Below are 18,573 nucleotides of genomic sequence, written 5' to 3'. Positions count from 1 at the left end.
AGCAAACCCTGTGTTCTTTGGCTGGAGATGCAGCCTACTTTATCCCCCTTCCCCTTCCCCTCCCCTTCACCACCCCGACCTCCAGGGAACTCTCGAAGGCGGGATGCTTAGCAGACTCCTGGGTGAGTGACTGCCCATGGCTGCCACTGAACAGTTTTTGTTGCCTCTAGGGAAGGATTGCTGTGAGTAGGAATGACAAGTGGAGTGGAGTTTAGGGAATAAATTATTGAGCCTCGTGTTGAATCTGTTGTGACCCGGAGTAAATCTCTCTTCTCGGTACCTCAAGTATTTTATCTTACAGGTAGGGCTAAGAATATCTTCTCTCTCTTTCGGAGACTTTCAAATGGTTGAGAAATGTGCCTCGGAAAATGTAAAGTGATAGGATTAATAGGAGTAGAGCAGTGACAATATAGTGTCAGAGATGCGGTCTCTCCTATGTCACTATGTTTGATGACAGTTGGCCAGCTTGACAGACATGAAAGGAAATGATTGCTTTGGGCATTTGTAAATATTGAGTGACATATGTGTAGGACACCCACTTATAAAATAGTGAGAAGCCCTAAGTGCCTTAATTCCTTCCTTGGGAGAAAGCATGAATCAGCGCCCTGGCATCCAGAAATCTCTAACCGGTGCAATCATAAACAAGGTGCCACTAGATCAATTAAAGTGTCAATCTGGTGTCTCTGGCTACCCTGACATCCCTCAGCTTGGCTTCACTGCTAATGTCACTGGCTGTACAAAGATCTAAAACTAAAGCAGTGCCACTGAAAAGTGGTTAACTTCGCAGCCGTGCATCAACAAATGAGTTATGCCCTGCCCAGGCATTTCTACCTCTCTAAAGTGATCATGAGGGATTTGCCATGTGTCCAGTTCTCTGGTGTGGAAAAGCTCTCAAGAGTGGCTTGCAGGCAGACTTTCGAGGGTGGCCAGCAGGTTAACCTAGCGGGGAGTGAGTCAACTGGAGACTTGGGTAGCCTACATTGTGGTCTTGGCTTTGCTGCTATCCTAGCATGGTCACAACACTTTCCCTTTTGTAACTTCAGTAAACGAGAGGAAAAATGACTTGATAATAAGGGTATTATTTGCATGGTGAGTGGGTACATGTGTTCTAATACATTCCCTTCTTGTGGGTGTGAAACGTTTTTCAATGAAAAAAAGAACACAAAGCAGCATCTCAGAGGCACAAGGGTAAAACTGTGAGCAGTCTCTCTGTCAACCAGAGTCAAACGGAGGAAGGCACATAGGGGTATCAGTGCTTGTTGATGCGGTTGTTGTAGGGTGATATGGAGGAGCACATGGAAGGGCATGTGGATAGCTCAGTTTTATCCTACACAGTGTGAGTGTTTAATAATAAATATTTAAAAAGAAACCAAAGATATAACTGGAAAATTAATTAGAGACTATAAAGGTACTTTGAGAATTTTGAGATAGAGGGTGCTGCATAATTCACATTAATGTTATTTTTAAAGAGGCTATATTCAGTACGAGATGATCTGCTTTCAAATCTCAGCTCTACATGAGATTGACTTTGTGACCTTGGGCAAGTCACACAGCTTCTTCACTCCAACCAACCACTCTGGAAAGATTTACTGATACACTGTGATGTGCAGGCTGTGCGCTTGGAGCTAAGAATACAAATATGTCTAGGAAGCACTTGTGTCCTCGAAGGCCCAATGGTAATTAAGTCCGCCTCACAAGGTTAGAGCAGCATTGTAACAAATAATAGGGTTGAGTGTGCACAGTGCACTGTAGAAGCCTGTACAAATGTAAAGCAGTGATTATGCTAACAGTTTTTGTTAACATTACTAATAAGTACTTTAAAAGGAGTGTAAAACATGTGTGGATATGTGGAAACCCCTTTATAACCCAGGCAGTGATTGAATATATTCACTGTGCCTCCAATCTCAGTGACAGAAAGAAAGGCCAGCCCATGCTAGGATTAGGTTCAGCAGCATGAGACAGAAGTCCCCGAATAACAGTGGCTTAACCAGGAGAGGTGTTTATTTCCGTCACATGCCAGGAAAGTCTGGGTGAAGGCAATACAGGCTTTTTATGGTGGCTCTACAGAGTGGTTAGCATCCCCAGACATCACCTCCAAGGGCTAGACCTCCAGGAATCCTCTTATATCCTAGACAGTGGGACGGAGGAAGGCAGGTAGGCAGGCGGGCATCACAAGATGGGTTGTTAGGATGCAGGCGGCAGTCTCTCTGTAAAGACTCTCTGAGGAGAAGACTCCAACCACGGCCTGTCTCCAGACTTTCTCCTTGTATGCTGTCTGCATATCTGGCACCTCCATCCACCTAGGAACCAACAGAGAGCCTACTCTCTCACCCCCTCCACCATTGTCTCTCTTAGGCAGGCTTCTTTCACTCATGAGTGACAGAAGGCCCAGCTCCATCTGGCCTAAGCAGAAAGGGATTTTATAGGCACATATACATGCAGAGTCCTAGGGCAGGAGAGGCTCAAGGAAGTTTGTTTGTTTTTAAGATTTTATTTATTTATGCATGAGAGACACAGAGAGAGACAGGCACAGGCACAGGCAGAGGGAGAAGCAGGTTCCATTGGGGGAGCCTGATGTGGGACTCGATTCCAGGACCCCGGGATCACGCCCTGAGCCAAAGGCAGACGCTCAACCACCCAGGCGTCCCTCAAGCAGGTTTCTTTCTCTATTTATGGATCTCTTCTTCCAGGCTCCTCCACATGAGCTCTTTGCTCAAACACCCCCAGCCTGTGTCTCCAGGATGATTGTAACAGCATTTCTAAACCCCAATCCGCACACACTGAAGACTGACAGGGAAGAACGAGTCTATCACCCAGAAGGTTCAGTACCATTTTATTGGCCCTGATTGGATCACCAATCACTGTGGCCCAGAGAACAGGTCAGTGACTGACTGGCTGACGCCTGGGTCACGTGTGACACCCACTGAACCATGTTAACTGGGAATAGGCAGAGGGTGGGGTCTTCAAGAGACCAGATATACAATAAATGAGGACGAGGCAGCCAGGAAGCAAGAACACAATGCTGTTCACTGTACTCAAGTTCTGTCCATTCCACACCCTTTAAGTTTCCTTTCCTATCAACACTGCTATCCTGCCGCTGGCTTGGTCCAGGAGCTCCGCCGACTGCTGCCAAGGGTTCTTTCTGGATGAAACAAACCTTAGTCTCTCTCCCAGTTGAAACCCTTTTGGTGGATTCTGTTGTGTCCTCATAATTTAGACCAGAAATGGGCAAACTAAAGCCTATGGGCCAAATCCAGTGTGCCACCTCTTTTTGTATGGCCCCTGAGCTGCCAATGGTTTTTACATTCTTAAATGGCTAAGGAGAAAAAAAAACCCAAAAGATGGATACTATTTCATGAACTGGAAATTACATGAAATTCACATCCAAACTCCTTTCTGATCCCAATGAAACCTGGGGACACTTCTTTCATGGCTCTTAAAAAAAAATTGTAGCATTTGTACGTTCCTGATACATCACAGTCTCTGCTAAATACTAAGTAAGACTTTAAGAATATTCAAGTAACAATATCTAGTGAAGGTCTGCTGTGGTTTGTTGTTGTTTGTTTTGTTTAAAGATTTTATGTGTTTATTCATGAGACACAGAGAGAGAAGCAGAGATGCAGGCAGAAGGAGAACAGGCTCCCCATAAGGAGCTTGATACGGGGCTTGATCCCAGGACCCTGGGATCATGACTTGAGCCAAAGGCAGACACTCAACTACTGAGCCACCCAGGCACCCTGCCTGCTGTGTTTTAAGCAAGGAGCTTGGCACAGGAGTGTATCTCTGGACAACAGCTTTCTTATTTCCTCTCCGTAGAACCTGGATCTCTATAACACAGTGGGTGCACAAGAACTGTTGTTGAATAAATAAGTGAGAAAACAGGGTTTTAGAAGCCACTTAGGGGCACGAACAGCTTCCAAGTCATCGAACAGTAAGCCATGCGATGAGCTCTCAGATGCCTTACCAGTTCTTTTGTTGGCTCCTTTTGTGGAGTAAGGGGCGGGGGTGGAAGGAAGGAAGGGAGGGTGGGTGTCAGGCCTTGACTTTGAGAATGTTGTCGCTGTTGCTGCTTCCTCGGCTGCAAAAACACATTAATCGAACAGCTAACAAAATGACTCTTTTTGTGGAGTTCTTTGCAAATATAAAGTGGCATTGAAGAGTGAATGCGGCTTCCACAATGAAATGTGTGGAAATTATAATGAAAACATGTTGCACTGAGCAAGATCAACAGTGCTTTAGTTAGGAACTTCATCCTCACACACTTTTGAATTCTTGGTTTACCTTGAAGCTGTTTTACTGTGTTAGGTTTCCCCTAACTCCTCTTCCCCACCTTGCCCTCCAGATGCTCAACTTGTTTGTGGCCGTCATCATGGACAACTTCGAGTACCTGACTCGGGACTCCTCCATCTTAGGGCCCCACCACTTGGATGAGTTTGTCCGCGTCTGGGCAGAGTATGACCGAGCTGCATGGTGCGTAGGCCTCTTGGCCATCCCGGGGAGCCTGTGTTGAGGGCTTCTGGAGTTCCCAAGGAAGGGGTTGGAACTGGATGCCTGCCTGTGACAGAAGGAGAGGAGATTCCTCTGAGTCATGGCCTGTGGAAGAGCCCAGGCCCTCAGATTGGCTCTGGTATCAGGCCAGTCACCAAAAATGTAGCTTCTTTATCTTCGCTTCCTCTCTCATTCCTTCTGTGACAGGCTTTCCTTTTCTTTGCCAATCTCATCACACAGTCTGTACCTCAGAATGGTTGGGTTCGGTTGCCAGAGGACCTTCCAGTAATCTTTTACTTTTCTTTTTTTTTTCTTTCCCTTTCAGTGGTTAGTGGGCTCCTTTGAATCACCAGAGTGGGGAGTCGGGGTGGGATGACAAGGGTTTTCTGGACCAGTTGAACATCTGATCATCGCAGTCTATGACAATAGCATTTTATTTCTCATCCCTCTCAAAAGATACTATTGAGATAACTCTGAAATTATGTAAAAAAAAAAAAACACACACACACACACAAGCAAGTCATCCATCCAAATGATCCCTTAAATGCTTGAGGATTTTTATTGCATAGAATTGAACTAAATGGCAGGAATTTATGTGAACAACCTCCCCAGATTTCTTTCACTGGTCCAGTATTTCTCCAGTGATGCGCCTTCTTGAGCTTTTGAGCAGGGATTGGCAAACTACAGCCTCAGGACTAAACATGGCCCACTGCCTATTTTTGTAAATAAAGCTTTATTAGAATACAGCCATACTCACTCATTTTTATGTATCATCTATGGCAGCTTTCACACTATAAGGCAGAGTTCTATAGTTGTGACAAAGACAGTGTGACCCTCAAAATCAAAAATATTACCTGACTGTTGACAGAAAAGAATTTGTTGATCCCTGCTTTAGAGTGCGAAGGCAGCATTTTGGCCCTTCATGGTTGAGGACAGGGTGACCATTCTGGGCACATTCACTCCGTAGGAACTTTTCTATCCCGTGTCATTTTAGTTTTAGGACCTTATCTCACCAATCTACCCATTCTGGTCCCCCTCTAAAAATACTACAAGAAAGGCCATCCTTCACAGGAATGGCCCACGTTGCTTCCACCTGGAGCCCCTGCATAATCTGAGACTCCCTAAAATCTACCCTCCTGTGACACTGTTGAACGTGGGTCAGGTGTTGGAAGTGTTGATCATAATTCCTCTTCCCCTCAGTAATTATTAACAACTTAAAGAAAAAAAAAAAAAACTTAGAGCACAGAGTTCTCCAAATCCATTTCTGTTGCCATGGCTTTGCAATGGCTTTTACTTTCTGGACCTACTTTTTAGTAGATAGGCTGCTTAGGAAGCCACCGGCGGTGTGTTAGAGGGAATATAGCCAGGGCCTGCATCAAATCGGCCCTGTGGCCTTGCACAAGTCACATAACCACACTCAGCCTCCTCATCTGTAAAATGGTGATGGTGATGATGATGCCCTGCCTACCTTGAAGAGTGGCCATGCAGATTATATTAGATCATGTATGTAACTGTTGTCACAAGTGACAATTACCATACTGGAAAGCAACTAGAAATTATGGAACATTCGTTTGTAAAGCAAGGATGGCCATGAGACAGGGAGCCTGAGAAGGGACATCTTCCCTTGCCTAAGAGAGGAGAACTCCTAGCAGAGGAGCTCATTGCTCACCTAGCCTCAGTCAGGCATCCTTGGCTTTCGGAAACCCCAGCTTCCTGTGCTTTCGTGTTATCTTGGGACCCAAAAAACTTGTGCATTAAACATGCACATCCTCCCCACTCACTCCAGCTGCTGGGAAGAAAGGATTCCATGAGAACTAAAAAAAATCATGAGACTTAGATCTAAGAGCTATGAACAAAAATAGAAAGGAGAACCTCTCCTGCTTCAGAATTCGCAGCGTAATAGTCTGGTTAGAGTTTCATTGGCTTTCTCTTTGAGCTGCACAGTGGGGTGGGGGGAACTAGCAAGGAAAACGTGAGCCAATGTCTTCAAAAGGAAGACTGATACAGAACGCAGAGAACACCAGCTTATAGGAAGCATGAACCCACCCACATCCCATCTCAAGAAACAAAGAACAAATGATTAAATGAACTTCCTCTCAAGAATCAAGAGACTTGAAGTACCAATGAGTTGCTATTTAGAAAAAGAGGAGGAATTAACACCAAAATCAAGAAAAGACTGGAAAGAATAAAGCTGGGGCGGAGCCTCACATGGCTGCTGACAAGGACCGGATCCTCAGAGGTGGACATGATTTCAGGTAGAAACCATGGTCCATACCAGGATGTGGCTTCCTTGTTCTGGTCTCTGACGGAACAGATGCATTAGCCACTGGAAATGAATCCATTGTTGATTCTGTCCTTCCTGCAGAAAGCCAGGACTCACTAGCAGGCCCTTGTGATAGAAGGGTGATAAGAGCTCACGTTGTTCCTGGAATTCTGGCTGGATCAGACCAGGTTGCCTGGGGGCTGGCAGGAGCAGAGGCAGAGGAAGACCATCCATGGGACCCTCCCAGGCTGCTCTCTGAGCACAGATCCGGGCAGGCTCCCACTGAGGTGAGCAGAGCTGGCCCAGGCTGAACTCGGAAACAGTCTGTCACCAGGAGAAGCAAAGCCCTGTGCAAATCCCCTTATGCTAACTCTGCGTCTTGCTAACTAGCCCAACGGGAAATATGTCTCTCCTGGGCTGCAAAGAGATACTGACTTCCCACTGCCCCCGACAAGCAGGTCTGAGCAACTGCCTGTCATCAGCGTCTGTGAAAAGCACACAGTTAGGCAGTCCACTCCATGGCAGCCTGGCACCTGCTCTCAACAGCTGTCTGAGGCATTTGTGAACCATCAAGCTGCATTCTTCAAGGCCCGGCTCAAGCCACCACTCATTTTCTGCAGCTGGCTGAGTATGGGCCAGATAGGTGTCTCGGGGTGCTCCTGGTCATTTGGCAGTCCCTTTGGGCCTGGGCGGGCTCGGATTTCCTTAGAGAACCAGGGGCAGTGCAGTTCAGCAAGGAGATGGTTGTCTGATGCTTACTGTTCTCAGTTTCTCCTGGCCTGACCTTGCCAGGTCCCAGGAAAAAAAAAAAGCTGCTCTTCCTCTTCCAGCCGTCGACATCATGGCTAAACTGTCATGTCTTTCCCACCCTGTTCTGAGTGTCCTCTATTAACCTGCCTGTGCTTCCTTTACAGCGGCAGGATCCCGTATAAGGATATGTACAAATTAGTGCGGGTGATCTCGCCGCCTCTGGGCCTGGGAGAGAACTGCCCCTACAGGGTGGCTTGCAAGGTTTGCCTCCCAGTCCCCAGCCGTGACTGGCCGTGGGGTGCAACTTCGAACCCTCCTCTCCGTTCTGCTCCACCACCACTGCGCCACATGAGGGAACCTTCATGTTGCTTTCCTTTGAGTTTAAAGAGGTCCAAACCCTCCCAGAACCAGCAGCTGTTACATAAGGAAGAAGAGCACATTTGGGGAGGGGGGGAGGCAGAAAAAAGGACTTAATACAGAAGGCCGATTTGACTTCTCTCACTTTTCAGCACATGCACACACTCCGTCACGTGTGTATTATACACACACACACACACACATATGCACACTCTGTCTCTCTCCCCACTCCGTCTTAACCTGTAGATTACACCAGAGGGACATCTCTTTCCTCCAGAGAATGTAGACATCTTCACTGGTTTCCCTTCGCTGGAGAACAGAGAGCCTCCTTTTGGTAAAAATAGTGTCATCCTCCCATGTGTAAAGTAGCAGAGTGTGATTCTAGTCATCATCCCTATCCCTGCACATCCTCCAGCTCCTGGGTAGTTTGGCCAGAAGAGATTGTAAAATCTCGAGGATAGAAAGGAGCTGAGAAACCATAAAGAATCAGAGCAAAAGGTGAGAGTGGCGAGAGAGGGTAGCCTTGGTGGCGTGTGGAAGAATGCAGTAGCTCAGGGGGTCTGGGAAGGTCTTTGTAGGTGACGGAGGGCTCCTAAGCAGATTTCTTGCCTTAGGATCCTCCATATACTGCTGAGGGGAGGAAGGGGTCTGTCATAATTGCCACATCACTGCTTATTTATGAGCCCAAGGACGTTGTTCAGGAGCACATAGGACCCCTTGCCCCTTCAACTCTTCCGGGCCCTGGGAGCTCAAGAGGAGTGGCCCTGCCAAGCCTCCATCCAAGGCCAAGCCCGCTAGAGAAGGAAGCCTCTCCTGGTGCTGCAGGAGGGAAGGGTGGGCTCTCTGGGCGTAGCACGGTCCGGCAGCCAGCAGAAGACTTAGGCCCAGGAAGATGCCTGCACGGGCAATGGCAATGGGAAGGAGCTGGCTTGGGGGTTGGTGACACAGTGATCCCGGCCCCCAGGAGGCCAAACAGCTGCCTCTGCTGAGACTCTTTAAACTCCACCCCGGTGAAACCTGCAGCCGCATGTGGGGAGAGCCGGGAGGGCAGCATGGCATGCGAGATGCTCTTCCTCCTTCTGGTTTGGTTTCTTCTGTCCCCAGCATGCCATCACCCTGGGGCATGCCTAGAGTAAAGAGCACTCCTCCCCGCAGAGCCAGGTGGAAGCAACGGCCGACTCGGGAAAGCAGCCCACCACAGTTTCAGTGCAAGTTGCCGCCTCCTGCTGCACACACTCACGGAGGGGGGATACACGATGTTCTTGCCTGTGGGTTCAGAGGAGGAGAAAGGCCCTCCCTCTGGGTCGGGGCCCCATCCCAGCTGGGGCCATAAATCCTAACCCGTGGCTGGAGCACCGTCTATCCGTTTTATACCGCTCACACACAGCCCTGGGAATTGAAAACCGGCTTGTGTTGTTGAATGGGGGTTGGAGAGAGTGAACAGCCCAGTAGGCTCATGACCATCCAGGAGGAGCAAACGAGTCCCCAGGACTGCACACCAAGGTCAGAGGGACCAGAGGCTGCCCTCAATGTTCCCGGGTCTGTGTGGGGCGTGATATAAATCCGCACCAGGATGGAGTCACATGTACGATTTGCCTTGATTAACAGGTTTCCTGTTCTTTTTCTGTTTGTCCATTTTGTTTTGTTTCTCTCCTCCTGTTTTCTGTATTATTTTGTTTGTTTTGTTTCGGCTCTCTGGGAATGCCTGTTCTCCTCTCCTCCCGGTCTGCATCCTGCTCCCCACTTCTGTTCCTTCCCCTGCCACCCTCCCCGCCGACCCGCCCCGTCCCCACTTACCACCCCTCCATGAGCAGTGGCCGCATCCATTATACTGAGATGTATGAAATGCTGACTCTCATGTCACCACCGCTAGGCCTCGGCAAGAGATGTCCCTCCAAAGTGGCATATAAGGTAGACCACCCCTTCCTTTGTTCTGGGCTAGAGACTGGCAGGAAATGGGACCCAGCTGTGGGGAGGCCAGAACATGGGGAGGAAGCTGGGCTGGGGAGGTGGAGGAGGGAACCAAGGGGGAAGGAAATGATGAGATGGAAGGGCAGAGAAGGTTCCTGGAAGCACAGAGTCCTGAAACAATGTGGAGGATGGTTGGCAAGACTCTTCACCTTGGGGTGTTCTGTGTGTGATTTTGCGTTTCTACAAGCGTGTGGCTTCTTGTGAGCAGATTACTAGGAAGGAGGTGTTAACTAGCGTGTTTTTGCAGAGGAGGCAGAGTGGTGACCGGTAGGATAGCATATATGCACAAGAAGGAAGTCTACAGCAAAACTGCTATCAGAGCCTGTTAAAAAAAAAAAAAACTCAAATAGACAAACTAAGGAAATAATGCAGAAATGTATCTAAACTCGGTTCCAGAAATTTGTAGGAGAGAGGCAAATCCTTAACAAATTTCTTCTTCTTTGACATAGGAAGGAACTGTGGCATGGTTCCTTCTAGATATCGGGAGAAAAAGAAGAACATGAGTTCTATGATACATGACGAAGGATCCGGCCCCCTTCCCCCATCAGCTCAGCTGCCAGGTTCTCTTGTCAGTACAAGAGAAAAGGTGACAACGGGCACAAGTTGTGCTCAGCATTAGATTTGCATTACTGGCCTCACTGATGATGGGGGCTGGCCCCATAGTGACAGGTGGATTCCCCATGGCTTGCTCAGCAGCATTATATATTGGAAGTCACCTGCCATTAGGGTACCCAGAGCTTTAGGGCCTAATTTTTTTTCTCCACCCATTAGTAATAGTTCCTGTATGGTGTTTAGGCTGACCCAGAACTCTGGAGCTCTTTCATCTAGGAACACACCACAGCAATGTGCCACTTGTCTAGAAGCTTAAGGAAGTGGGAGAGAGATGGAACTCAGAAACAAACAAGAAACTGACTTTACACTCTAAGACACCATGTCTGTGGAATCACATTAGGCGAGATGTTCCAATGGCGCATTAGAGATCCTGCCTTGGGAAGAGACACGTCCCTCCCTGCTAGGCTGGTGGTTCTGCCAGAGGACCTTCTGCTGCTGCTACCTCAAAGTTGTACAGCTCCAGAGAGCATCTCCTTGGAACAGGGCCCTTTAGGGTCCAGCACATGGCTCTCCATGCACAGCTGATGGGCTGGCATCCTTTTTGCTCATGATGGCCACATCCAAAAGTACCAGGTGGTGGAATGTGGCATTGAGTTCTTTGAACTTCTGGGATGAAGTTTGGAGGGAGAGAGGGTGCCGGGATGGGGTCGGGGGAGGTAAAGGATTCCAAAAGCAAGATACTCTCTGGAAAGTGGATTTGGCCATTTCAGTTTGATCCTTTCGTCTGGGTAAGGGGAACAAGGCCTGCCCACTCTGCTCCTGCCTTGGTCACCCTTCTCTCATTTTCTCTCCTCTGCTCTCCCAACCTTCTTCCCCTAGACCCTGTTTGCACTCTCTTCCTTTTCCATCCTGCTCCACCTCATCCTTTGGATAAGTTGGACTTATGCATGTTTAATCATGTGCTGGCAAATTTCACCTTTTAAAGACTCAAAAAGGGGGCATCAGGATGCATCTTTCAAGTCAAATAAGCAAAGCAGAATCTCCCCCATCCCTGTCTTTCCGTGTGCATTTTGGGGGCATCCATGGGACAAGGGGGAACAGAGCAGCCTCGAATCAGGGAATGGAGTCACCTCCCAGAGCTGACTCTTCTCTCTGAGCCATTTCTCTTAGAAATCACTTTCCACCCCTATCAAAGACATTCCTAGGACCATGGAGGAGTCCTGCAGAATGCTCAGTCCCCCTTCTTTTGGAATTCGGCACCATCCCCTAGGAAAAAACAAACTCAATAACTACATAGCAGTGAATGAACCCTAAGTGAGAAGCAAGGAGAGGAGGTGGGAATGGGGACAGGGAATCCTTGCCCTTCTTTTTTGTCTCTGCATTTGACCCCTGTAATTTGCTTCTCTGCTCACCGAGGTTTCTTTCGATATTTTTTTCCTCCTGCTGTTTCTTTTCTCTCTTTCGCACAGAGGTTGGTCCTAATGAATATGCCAGTAGCTGAGGACATGACGGTCCACTTCACCTCCACACTGATGGCTCTGATCCGGACAGCCCTGGACATCAAAATTGCCAAAGGTGAGCTGGGGATGGAAAAAACAGGAGTCTAGAACAACTCACCCAAGGTGGCAGAGGATGGAGAGGTGCAAACTTGCATCCGTCTGATAGCGCCACGATGTGCAAATGTGCTACAGGGTCCTAGTTTCACCTCTGACTCAGAAATGTTTGCCATTTCTCCCTGGAAAAATGGTTTGATAATCTCTGTGGCTCCTTTCAGCTCACCAGCATGTGCTCTTCAGTGGCTGGCACACAGTAGGCATTTTAGAAGTGTTTGCTTATTGAACAAATGAGTTTTGATTTTGTCTTTTTCTTATGTGGTTTCTCTATGATGCCCTGGAAGGTGTGTGATGGGTGCTCTCAGGGCAGTCCTTTGCTCCTCTCAATTTCTGATTCAGTGATTTAGGAGAGAAAAGGATCACTACTTCTAGAGACCTCCAGCCTGCCTGCTCTTGCCTGATCCAACTCCTCTTTAAAATCAGGTCACTCAGACTATGGAGTCAGACTTGCTGGAAGAATTGATGTACGTATAATGAGGCAGGGGAGGCTCCTTATGGCTCTTTTCATTTTGTCCTCTGATACATTAAGCACCTGGGAGGTGTTTCAAATGAATGAGGAAGGTGCTCTTGGTCTTGGGGCCTCAGATCTCTGTGACAAGGTATCTCTGAGTCACTAGAAAGGGGAGCCAAAATGTGTTCTGCTTCTTCAGCAGAAAGACGTGGTATTACAAGATCCACTGTCACCAAGTGCCAAGATTTCCTCTGAGGATATGAGGTGCCATGCTGATTCAGCTCCCACCCCCATCTACTCCCTCCAGCCTTGTTATTTGTGTGTCTGTTCTATTTATTAAAATTTCTCTTTTTCTAGGTGGTGCAGACAGGCAGCAGCTAGACTCGGAGCTGCAAAAGGAGACCCTGGCCATATGGCCTCACCTGTCCCAGAAGATGCTAGACCTGCTTGTGCCCATGCCCAAAGGTGTGGGGTCTCCTCCTGGGTAGTGTTGTCGCTGTGGGCTCAGCATACCAAGGTCACATCTGTCGGGTGGAGTGGGGGGAATAGGAAGTGATCAAGGAGATAAGGAAAGGTGGCTATTTTATCCTTAGGGGAAATCCAAATCCCCCACTTCTTAATCCCTTTTGCATGAATTGGAAGGTTTTGTTTGTTTTCTCCCCACCCCCTCCAAGATTGGTCACTATAGTTGTGGGTAAAACTTCTTGAGTGCATAGCTCTCTCCCTACACATGATAGTGTTCAGCAAACCCTCCCACAGTTGGGAATAAGGTGACTTATTCTATGCAGCTGTGACTTAGAGATAGCACTGGAGATCAGCAGAGGTGATGCTTATTAATACATGGGTTATCATCAGCATCCTTACCCTCTCTGGGTGGCTGTGGAAGCTCCCCGAGGGTAGATACAGGACCTCATCACTTTGTATCCCCAGGGTCCGGCACCTGTGGCACTCTCCATAAATGTTGGCTAGATGGGTGGCTGAGGGAGCAGACCTGCTTCAGAGAGTGGGAAAGCTTGTGAGGTGTCCTCACTCTCTGCCACCTGTCTTCTCCCTATTCCCTTCCATGCCACACTTGTGGTTTTAGCCTCTGACCTGACTGTGGGCAAAATCTATGCAGCAATGATGATCATGGACTACTATAAACAGAGTAAGGTGAAGAAACAGAGGCAGCAGCTGGAGGAACAGGTGAGAGTCGAGGACAACTTGGGAGTGGGTGGGCCACGAGGAGTCCCAGGAAGGCCCCTATAGGGACAGGCCTGCGCCTCCCTGGGGTATGGTGCCCTGCAAGCGCTAGAAGCAGAGGAAGGGGTACAGCATGCAGGAACCTTCTAGTGTTGGAGATTAGAAACTCAGGGGATCAGAAGATCAGACATGCTCCTGTCTTACCCAAGTAATTTGTATTTCCCATCCCCCCATGAGCATACCCCATAGTCACATGAGTTCCTTTTTCTGACTTTTAATACAGAAAAATGCACCCATGTTCCAGCGAATGGAGCCCTCATCTCTGCCTCAGGAGATCATTGCTAATGCCAAAGCCCTGCCCTATCTCCAGCAGGACCCTGTTTCAGGCCTGTGAGTATTACCAAAGGTCCACAGCTGGCCTGCTTGCATCCCATCACCAGTGCCATCATGCAGGCCCAGAAACGCCTAAGAAATAATAGTTCTAAGCCAAGCAATCCTTTCTCTGAGGTTGAGACAATATTTTTTTTTTATTTTAAAACAGTTCTTCAGCAAGGGTAATAGTGAGTTCGGCACTGGGGCCAGCCAGAGAGAGAGAGAGAGAGAGAGAGAGAGAGCGAGTGCACTGTGAACGGACAAAGAAGGAAGAGCACATGTTAGTGTCATCACTCTACAACTAAGAAACTGGAGACTAAATAAGCTGCCCAAAGTCATGTGGCTAGTAGGAAGCTGAACTGAGGTTAAGTTTGTTATCCTTAACTCCAGAGTATTCCCACTGCACTATTATCAGTAATGAACAAAAGGAATGTTAGATAAGGAAAAGAAAAAAAAAAAAAAAAGCCTGTATTAGAAGTGGAAACAAAACATCAGTTAAGGAAGTTGCCAACTCTTAGCCCCTCCATTGGTCGTTAGCCTAAATGATGTATTATGGCATACATATCTCGTTATAATAACACAATCTTTCTGTCATCAGCAAACACGTACAAGTATCCAAAGGACAGGAGTCCCTCTACCTCACATGAGGAAGTTTTTGTGGTTGGATTTAAGCCAGTCCTAGTTCTCATGGAGCCAGTAATCACCAAATACCACAACTTCAGTAATTATCAGAGGAATGAAATCAGGGCCTGGGAATGGGTCAGAAGGCCATTTGGAATTTCTCACACCACGAATCCCTTTCAGCCTGTGGTGTTAGACACCTGTGCTTGAAAAGCACTGATCTCGGAGGTCACAAGGTAACACATGTGCAAGAGAAGCAAAGGACTAACATCATGATCAAAGCTATTATTGATCTTTACAAATATTTGATGGTATAAGATAGCAAGGTATGAAAAAAAAAAGATAGCAAGGTATGGCTTCACGTGTCTACAGAAAACCAAGAGATGTTTATCTTTGGTCTGTGCAGGAAGGGAGGTATGACTGGAGCAGTGGAAGTCCAGTGTCTTTCTCAAGGACTTTGGCTTAGAAAGGAGGGCACCCCTCCACTGAGATCTCCCTCACCCCACCAGTTTACCATACATGCCTCCCACCATGGCATCAAACCACTTTCTTCCCATGTTTATTAATTCATTTACTCCTTGATTTGACCAATATTTTTTTAAAAATCCCATATGATAGAAAAGCTGGCTCAGACACTTGGGATTTTGCTGATCACAGCCCTCATGGAGACGAATCCTAAAAAAAAAATTACAAAAGCGAAGAAGGTTAAAATGCAGAAGGGTAGCCTATTGCGATGCCACTGAAGGGAAGTAGCACATCTGGTTCGAGGGTTTGGGGAGGCCTCCCTGTGCAAAGTGAGACTCAAACCCATGGTCTCCAAGACAGGGGAGAGTGGGATAAGCCTCAGGAACCTGACAACTGTCAGAATGGCTGGAGCACAGGTTGCTCAGCGAGGCCAACAGGTGGAAGCATTATAAGCAGAATACAGAAGTGAGAGTTTATCTAAGGGCCATGGGGTTTTACTCATCAGTGGGACATGATCAGACTTGGGCTTTTTAAAGATGATTCTTGAAACCAGTCTGGACAATAGAACTGCTTTTAGTATGTGACTGCCATTGTGCTAATCATTAATGACTGTGACTTGGACTAACAGGCTGGAGATGAGGTGAGATGCTCAGACCTGAAATATTTCCAGTAGGGAGACTGGGTGGGATTTGATGATTGATTTGCCTCAGGGGGTGAAGGAGAGAGAAAAATAAAAGATGACTCCCAAGTTTCTGGCCTACACCTTGGGGTGGATGTTGGCATGTTTCCTGAAAGGGGGGGGGGCACTGGTGGAGGAGCAGGCTGGTTCCTCAGGACCTCCTGCCGTCATTGAGCTTACCCCTGCTGGAAAGCCACTCATGAAGCAGAATTGCTGGAAAGAAGAACAGTTGTCATTTTCTGTGATTTGTATGAGGAAGAAAACAACATGGCACAATCTGAGTCCATGTGAGCTCTGGCAAGGGGAAAAGTCAAAGCGTATTTCCTTCACAAGGTGAATTTGAAAGAATGAATTCAAAATGATATGAAAAGAGTTGGGTTGGGAAAAAAAGCTTTCTGCTCTCTGGGAAGAGTCTGTATTAATGTCTTGAGGCAGAGAGAAGCCGGGCGGGCACATTCAATGAACTAGGAGAGTCCAGTGTGTCTGAAATTCAGGAGCAGGAGGTACAGGGCAAGAGAAAGGAACTAGATCATGAGAGGCCATATTCCAGACTTTATCCTGACAATGAGGAACCAGACAAGGTTTTTAAAGTAGGAAGGACGTCATCTCGCTTCAAGTTCTTCAACTCTATGAGCTTGTTTGGTGATCCCAAGGGTCCTCTCTACCTGTGGGAGATTTTGGGATTTCTCATAGAGCAGTGCTCATCTTGCTCCTCGAGGTTCTCAGAAGGCCTCTGAGGAAGATGACTGACATGTAAGCCAGTCATTTAAATATCAGATAACTCTGTGTCAGTTGTGAGAATTCAGCAAACATCCTCCTGGCAGCAAGGGGACAGGTGGGGATGACTCTGCTCTTCAGATCTCTCCCTGTGATCCCAGTCCAGGTAAGATTGTGCCTGTGGATTAATTTTTAAGTAAATTTGTTCATGCCTCGCATTTTCCAGTGGATGAATTCATGAGTGCAATACCCTCAACGATGAAATGGCTGTCCCTGGAGCACGAGATGATGCCCCATCTCTCCCTTCCGGCTCCACCATTATTGAGAGCTGTGGCTCAGTCCCTGACCACTGTCCCTCCCACCACCAGGAAGCTTACTCTGCATTCTTGAGGAGGTCAGAGGGCACCTGGTACTATGCTAGTAGCAGTGAATGGCAGCAACAGCCATCTTCTCAGGAGAGACTGGCTACTTCTGTTTCTCCTAAGTAGCCCTTTGGACCCCATTTGGCTAAGAGTGCCTACAGATACCAAGCAGTGATTTAATAACAGGCACATTGGGACAGCTCACCATAGCTTTCATTTACAGGCCTCTTACCTCATCACCATTTCGGTATCCTCCTCCATAGCCATCAACCCAGAAGTTACCAACCTTCCTCACCACCACCTCAGAGATCATTGCACCTAGTTCCTAAACCAACAGACATAGTGTCTGGCACAGAGCCATCCTTCGATAAATGCTCATGGCATTGAATTGTTTAGTTTGGCCAAGGATGTTGGCATAATAAAACCGTATTTCTACTGAAACTGGAGGAAATTATTTAAAAGACCATGACTGCTTAATATTTAAACAAACTGTTCACTGTTTAAACTACAGTATTTTTTTTTTTCCTGCTGAAGGGAGAAACTGAGCAGAAACAGGTTTGTAATCGAGCACTGGTCTTCCATATGGCTGAGTGTGACAAATAATGCCGTTTGTCACAGATAGTCTAGTCACCAGCAGAATGATGAATGGTTCCAAATACAGGTTGAAAACAGTGGCTTCTCCTTTCCAATGCTTTTTTTTTTTTTTTTTTTTTTTTACTTTTTAATTCTAGGATCCAGCCTGTCAGTTACCAGCCTTACAAAGCCAGCCAGTACTGATAGGTGTCACCCTTTGCCTGGGAAGGAAGTCCTATCTGGGGTGGGAATTAGTAGCGGCAGCTATGACATGACTTTCTCTTTCTCTCATGAACACGTTACCTCTTACTTTGCCATTGCTTTTCAGGAGTGGCCGTAGTGGATACCCTTCGATGAGTCCACTCTCCCCCCAGGAAATATTCCAATTGGCTTGTATGGATCCAGCCGATGATGGACAGTTCCAGGAACAGCAGTCTCTGGTGAATCAATGAGTTACATGACCTCACAAATACATCCTTGGTTTCCTGATCCCTCCCACTATCATTTCCAAATTTTATTTCATAGCTAAAGGTTTATCAGGAAAACCCTGCTAGTTAGTCACCCTCCTGTCCCTCCTTTCATGGTTCAGTTTCTCATGTTCTCTGACAAATGCTCCCTCTGTGGGTTTTAGAATCCCAGAGGCCCCTTACCTGCAGCAGGTACTTCAATTGCTTCAGGCCAAACCTTCTTAATTTATGCCTGCAAGCAGCAAATATAGAAGCAAGAGTCACAAATTCTTGCCTTTGATATAGAGCCTTAGGATGAGTCATCAGAATGAGTGGAACCAAATGGACAGCTTACTGTAGCCAGGTGCTGTTTCTGGGAATCACAGGAATGCTCTATGCCAGCCCTTTGGAGGTACTCATCTCCTGGGTAACTCAGGGGGTCAGATGTGAGTGACTTAGCTATCTGCTAAGAGTTACAGAAGAATTTCTTACCTTTTTTCTGTGTCCCTTTTGGTCACAATTCTATAAATCAAGTTCATATAGGAGGTCCCTAAAATCCCTCTCTAGAGCCTAGAGTTTTTCATTAACATAAATGGTAAAATTCCCGAGAAACCTATTGAATCAGGTTGAAGCTTGAAGAAGGCAGGTTCCGGGGGGTGGGGGTGGGGGGGCGGTGTAGCATTGCCTTTAGATTTTGCTAATGCAAAGCTA

The 18,573-nt window shown here is 47.3% G+C and overlaps 1 protein-coding gene across 8 annotated transcripts in view; it reads left to right on the top strand.

The window, feature by feature from the left end:
• Positions 1 to 18,573, top strand: part of CACNA1E (calcium voltage-gated channel subunit alpha1 E) — a 493,362-nt gene that overhangs the window by 459,966 nt on the left and 14,823 nt on the right. For 5 of the 8 annotated variants that reach the window (XM_072733249.1, XM_072733244.1, XM_072733245.1 and 2 more), the window contains 7 exons: positions 4,343 to 4,470; positions 9,673 to 9,769; positions 11,851 to 11,956; positions 12,803 to 12,910; positions 13,530 to 13,630; positions 13,911 to 14,017; positions 17,745 to 17,856. In XM_072733249.1, the coding sequence (XP_072589350.1) occupies positions 4,343 to 4,470; positions 9,673 to 9,769; positions 11,851 to 11,956; positions 12,803 to 12,910; positions 13,530 to 13,630; positions 13,911 to 14,017; positions 17,745 to 17,856 (759 nt within the window). Of the gene's footprint in view, positions 1 to 4,342; positions 4,471 to 7,665; positions 7,763 to 9,672; positions 9,770 to 11,850; positions 11,957 to 12,802; positions 12,911 to 13,529; positions 13,631 to 13,910; positions 14,018 to 17,744; positions 17,857 to 18,573 lie in introns of all 8 variants that reach the window. The other 3 variants (XM_072733250.1, XM_072733246.1, XM_072733243.1) reach the window with 1 other exon arrangement.

The sequence above is a fragment of the Vulpes vulpes genome, chromosome 13, assembly GCF_048418805.1.
Source record: "Vulpes vulpes isolate BD-2025 chromosome 13, VulVul3, whole genome shotgun sequence".
In the NCBI taxonomy this organism is placed as follows: Eukaryota; Metazoa; Chordata; class Mammalia; order Carnivora; family Canidae; genus Vulpes; species Vulpes vulpes.
Note: the sequence above shows the minus strand (reverse complement) of the source record. Positions and strands in the feature narration are given on the sequence as shown.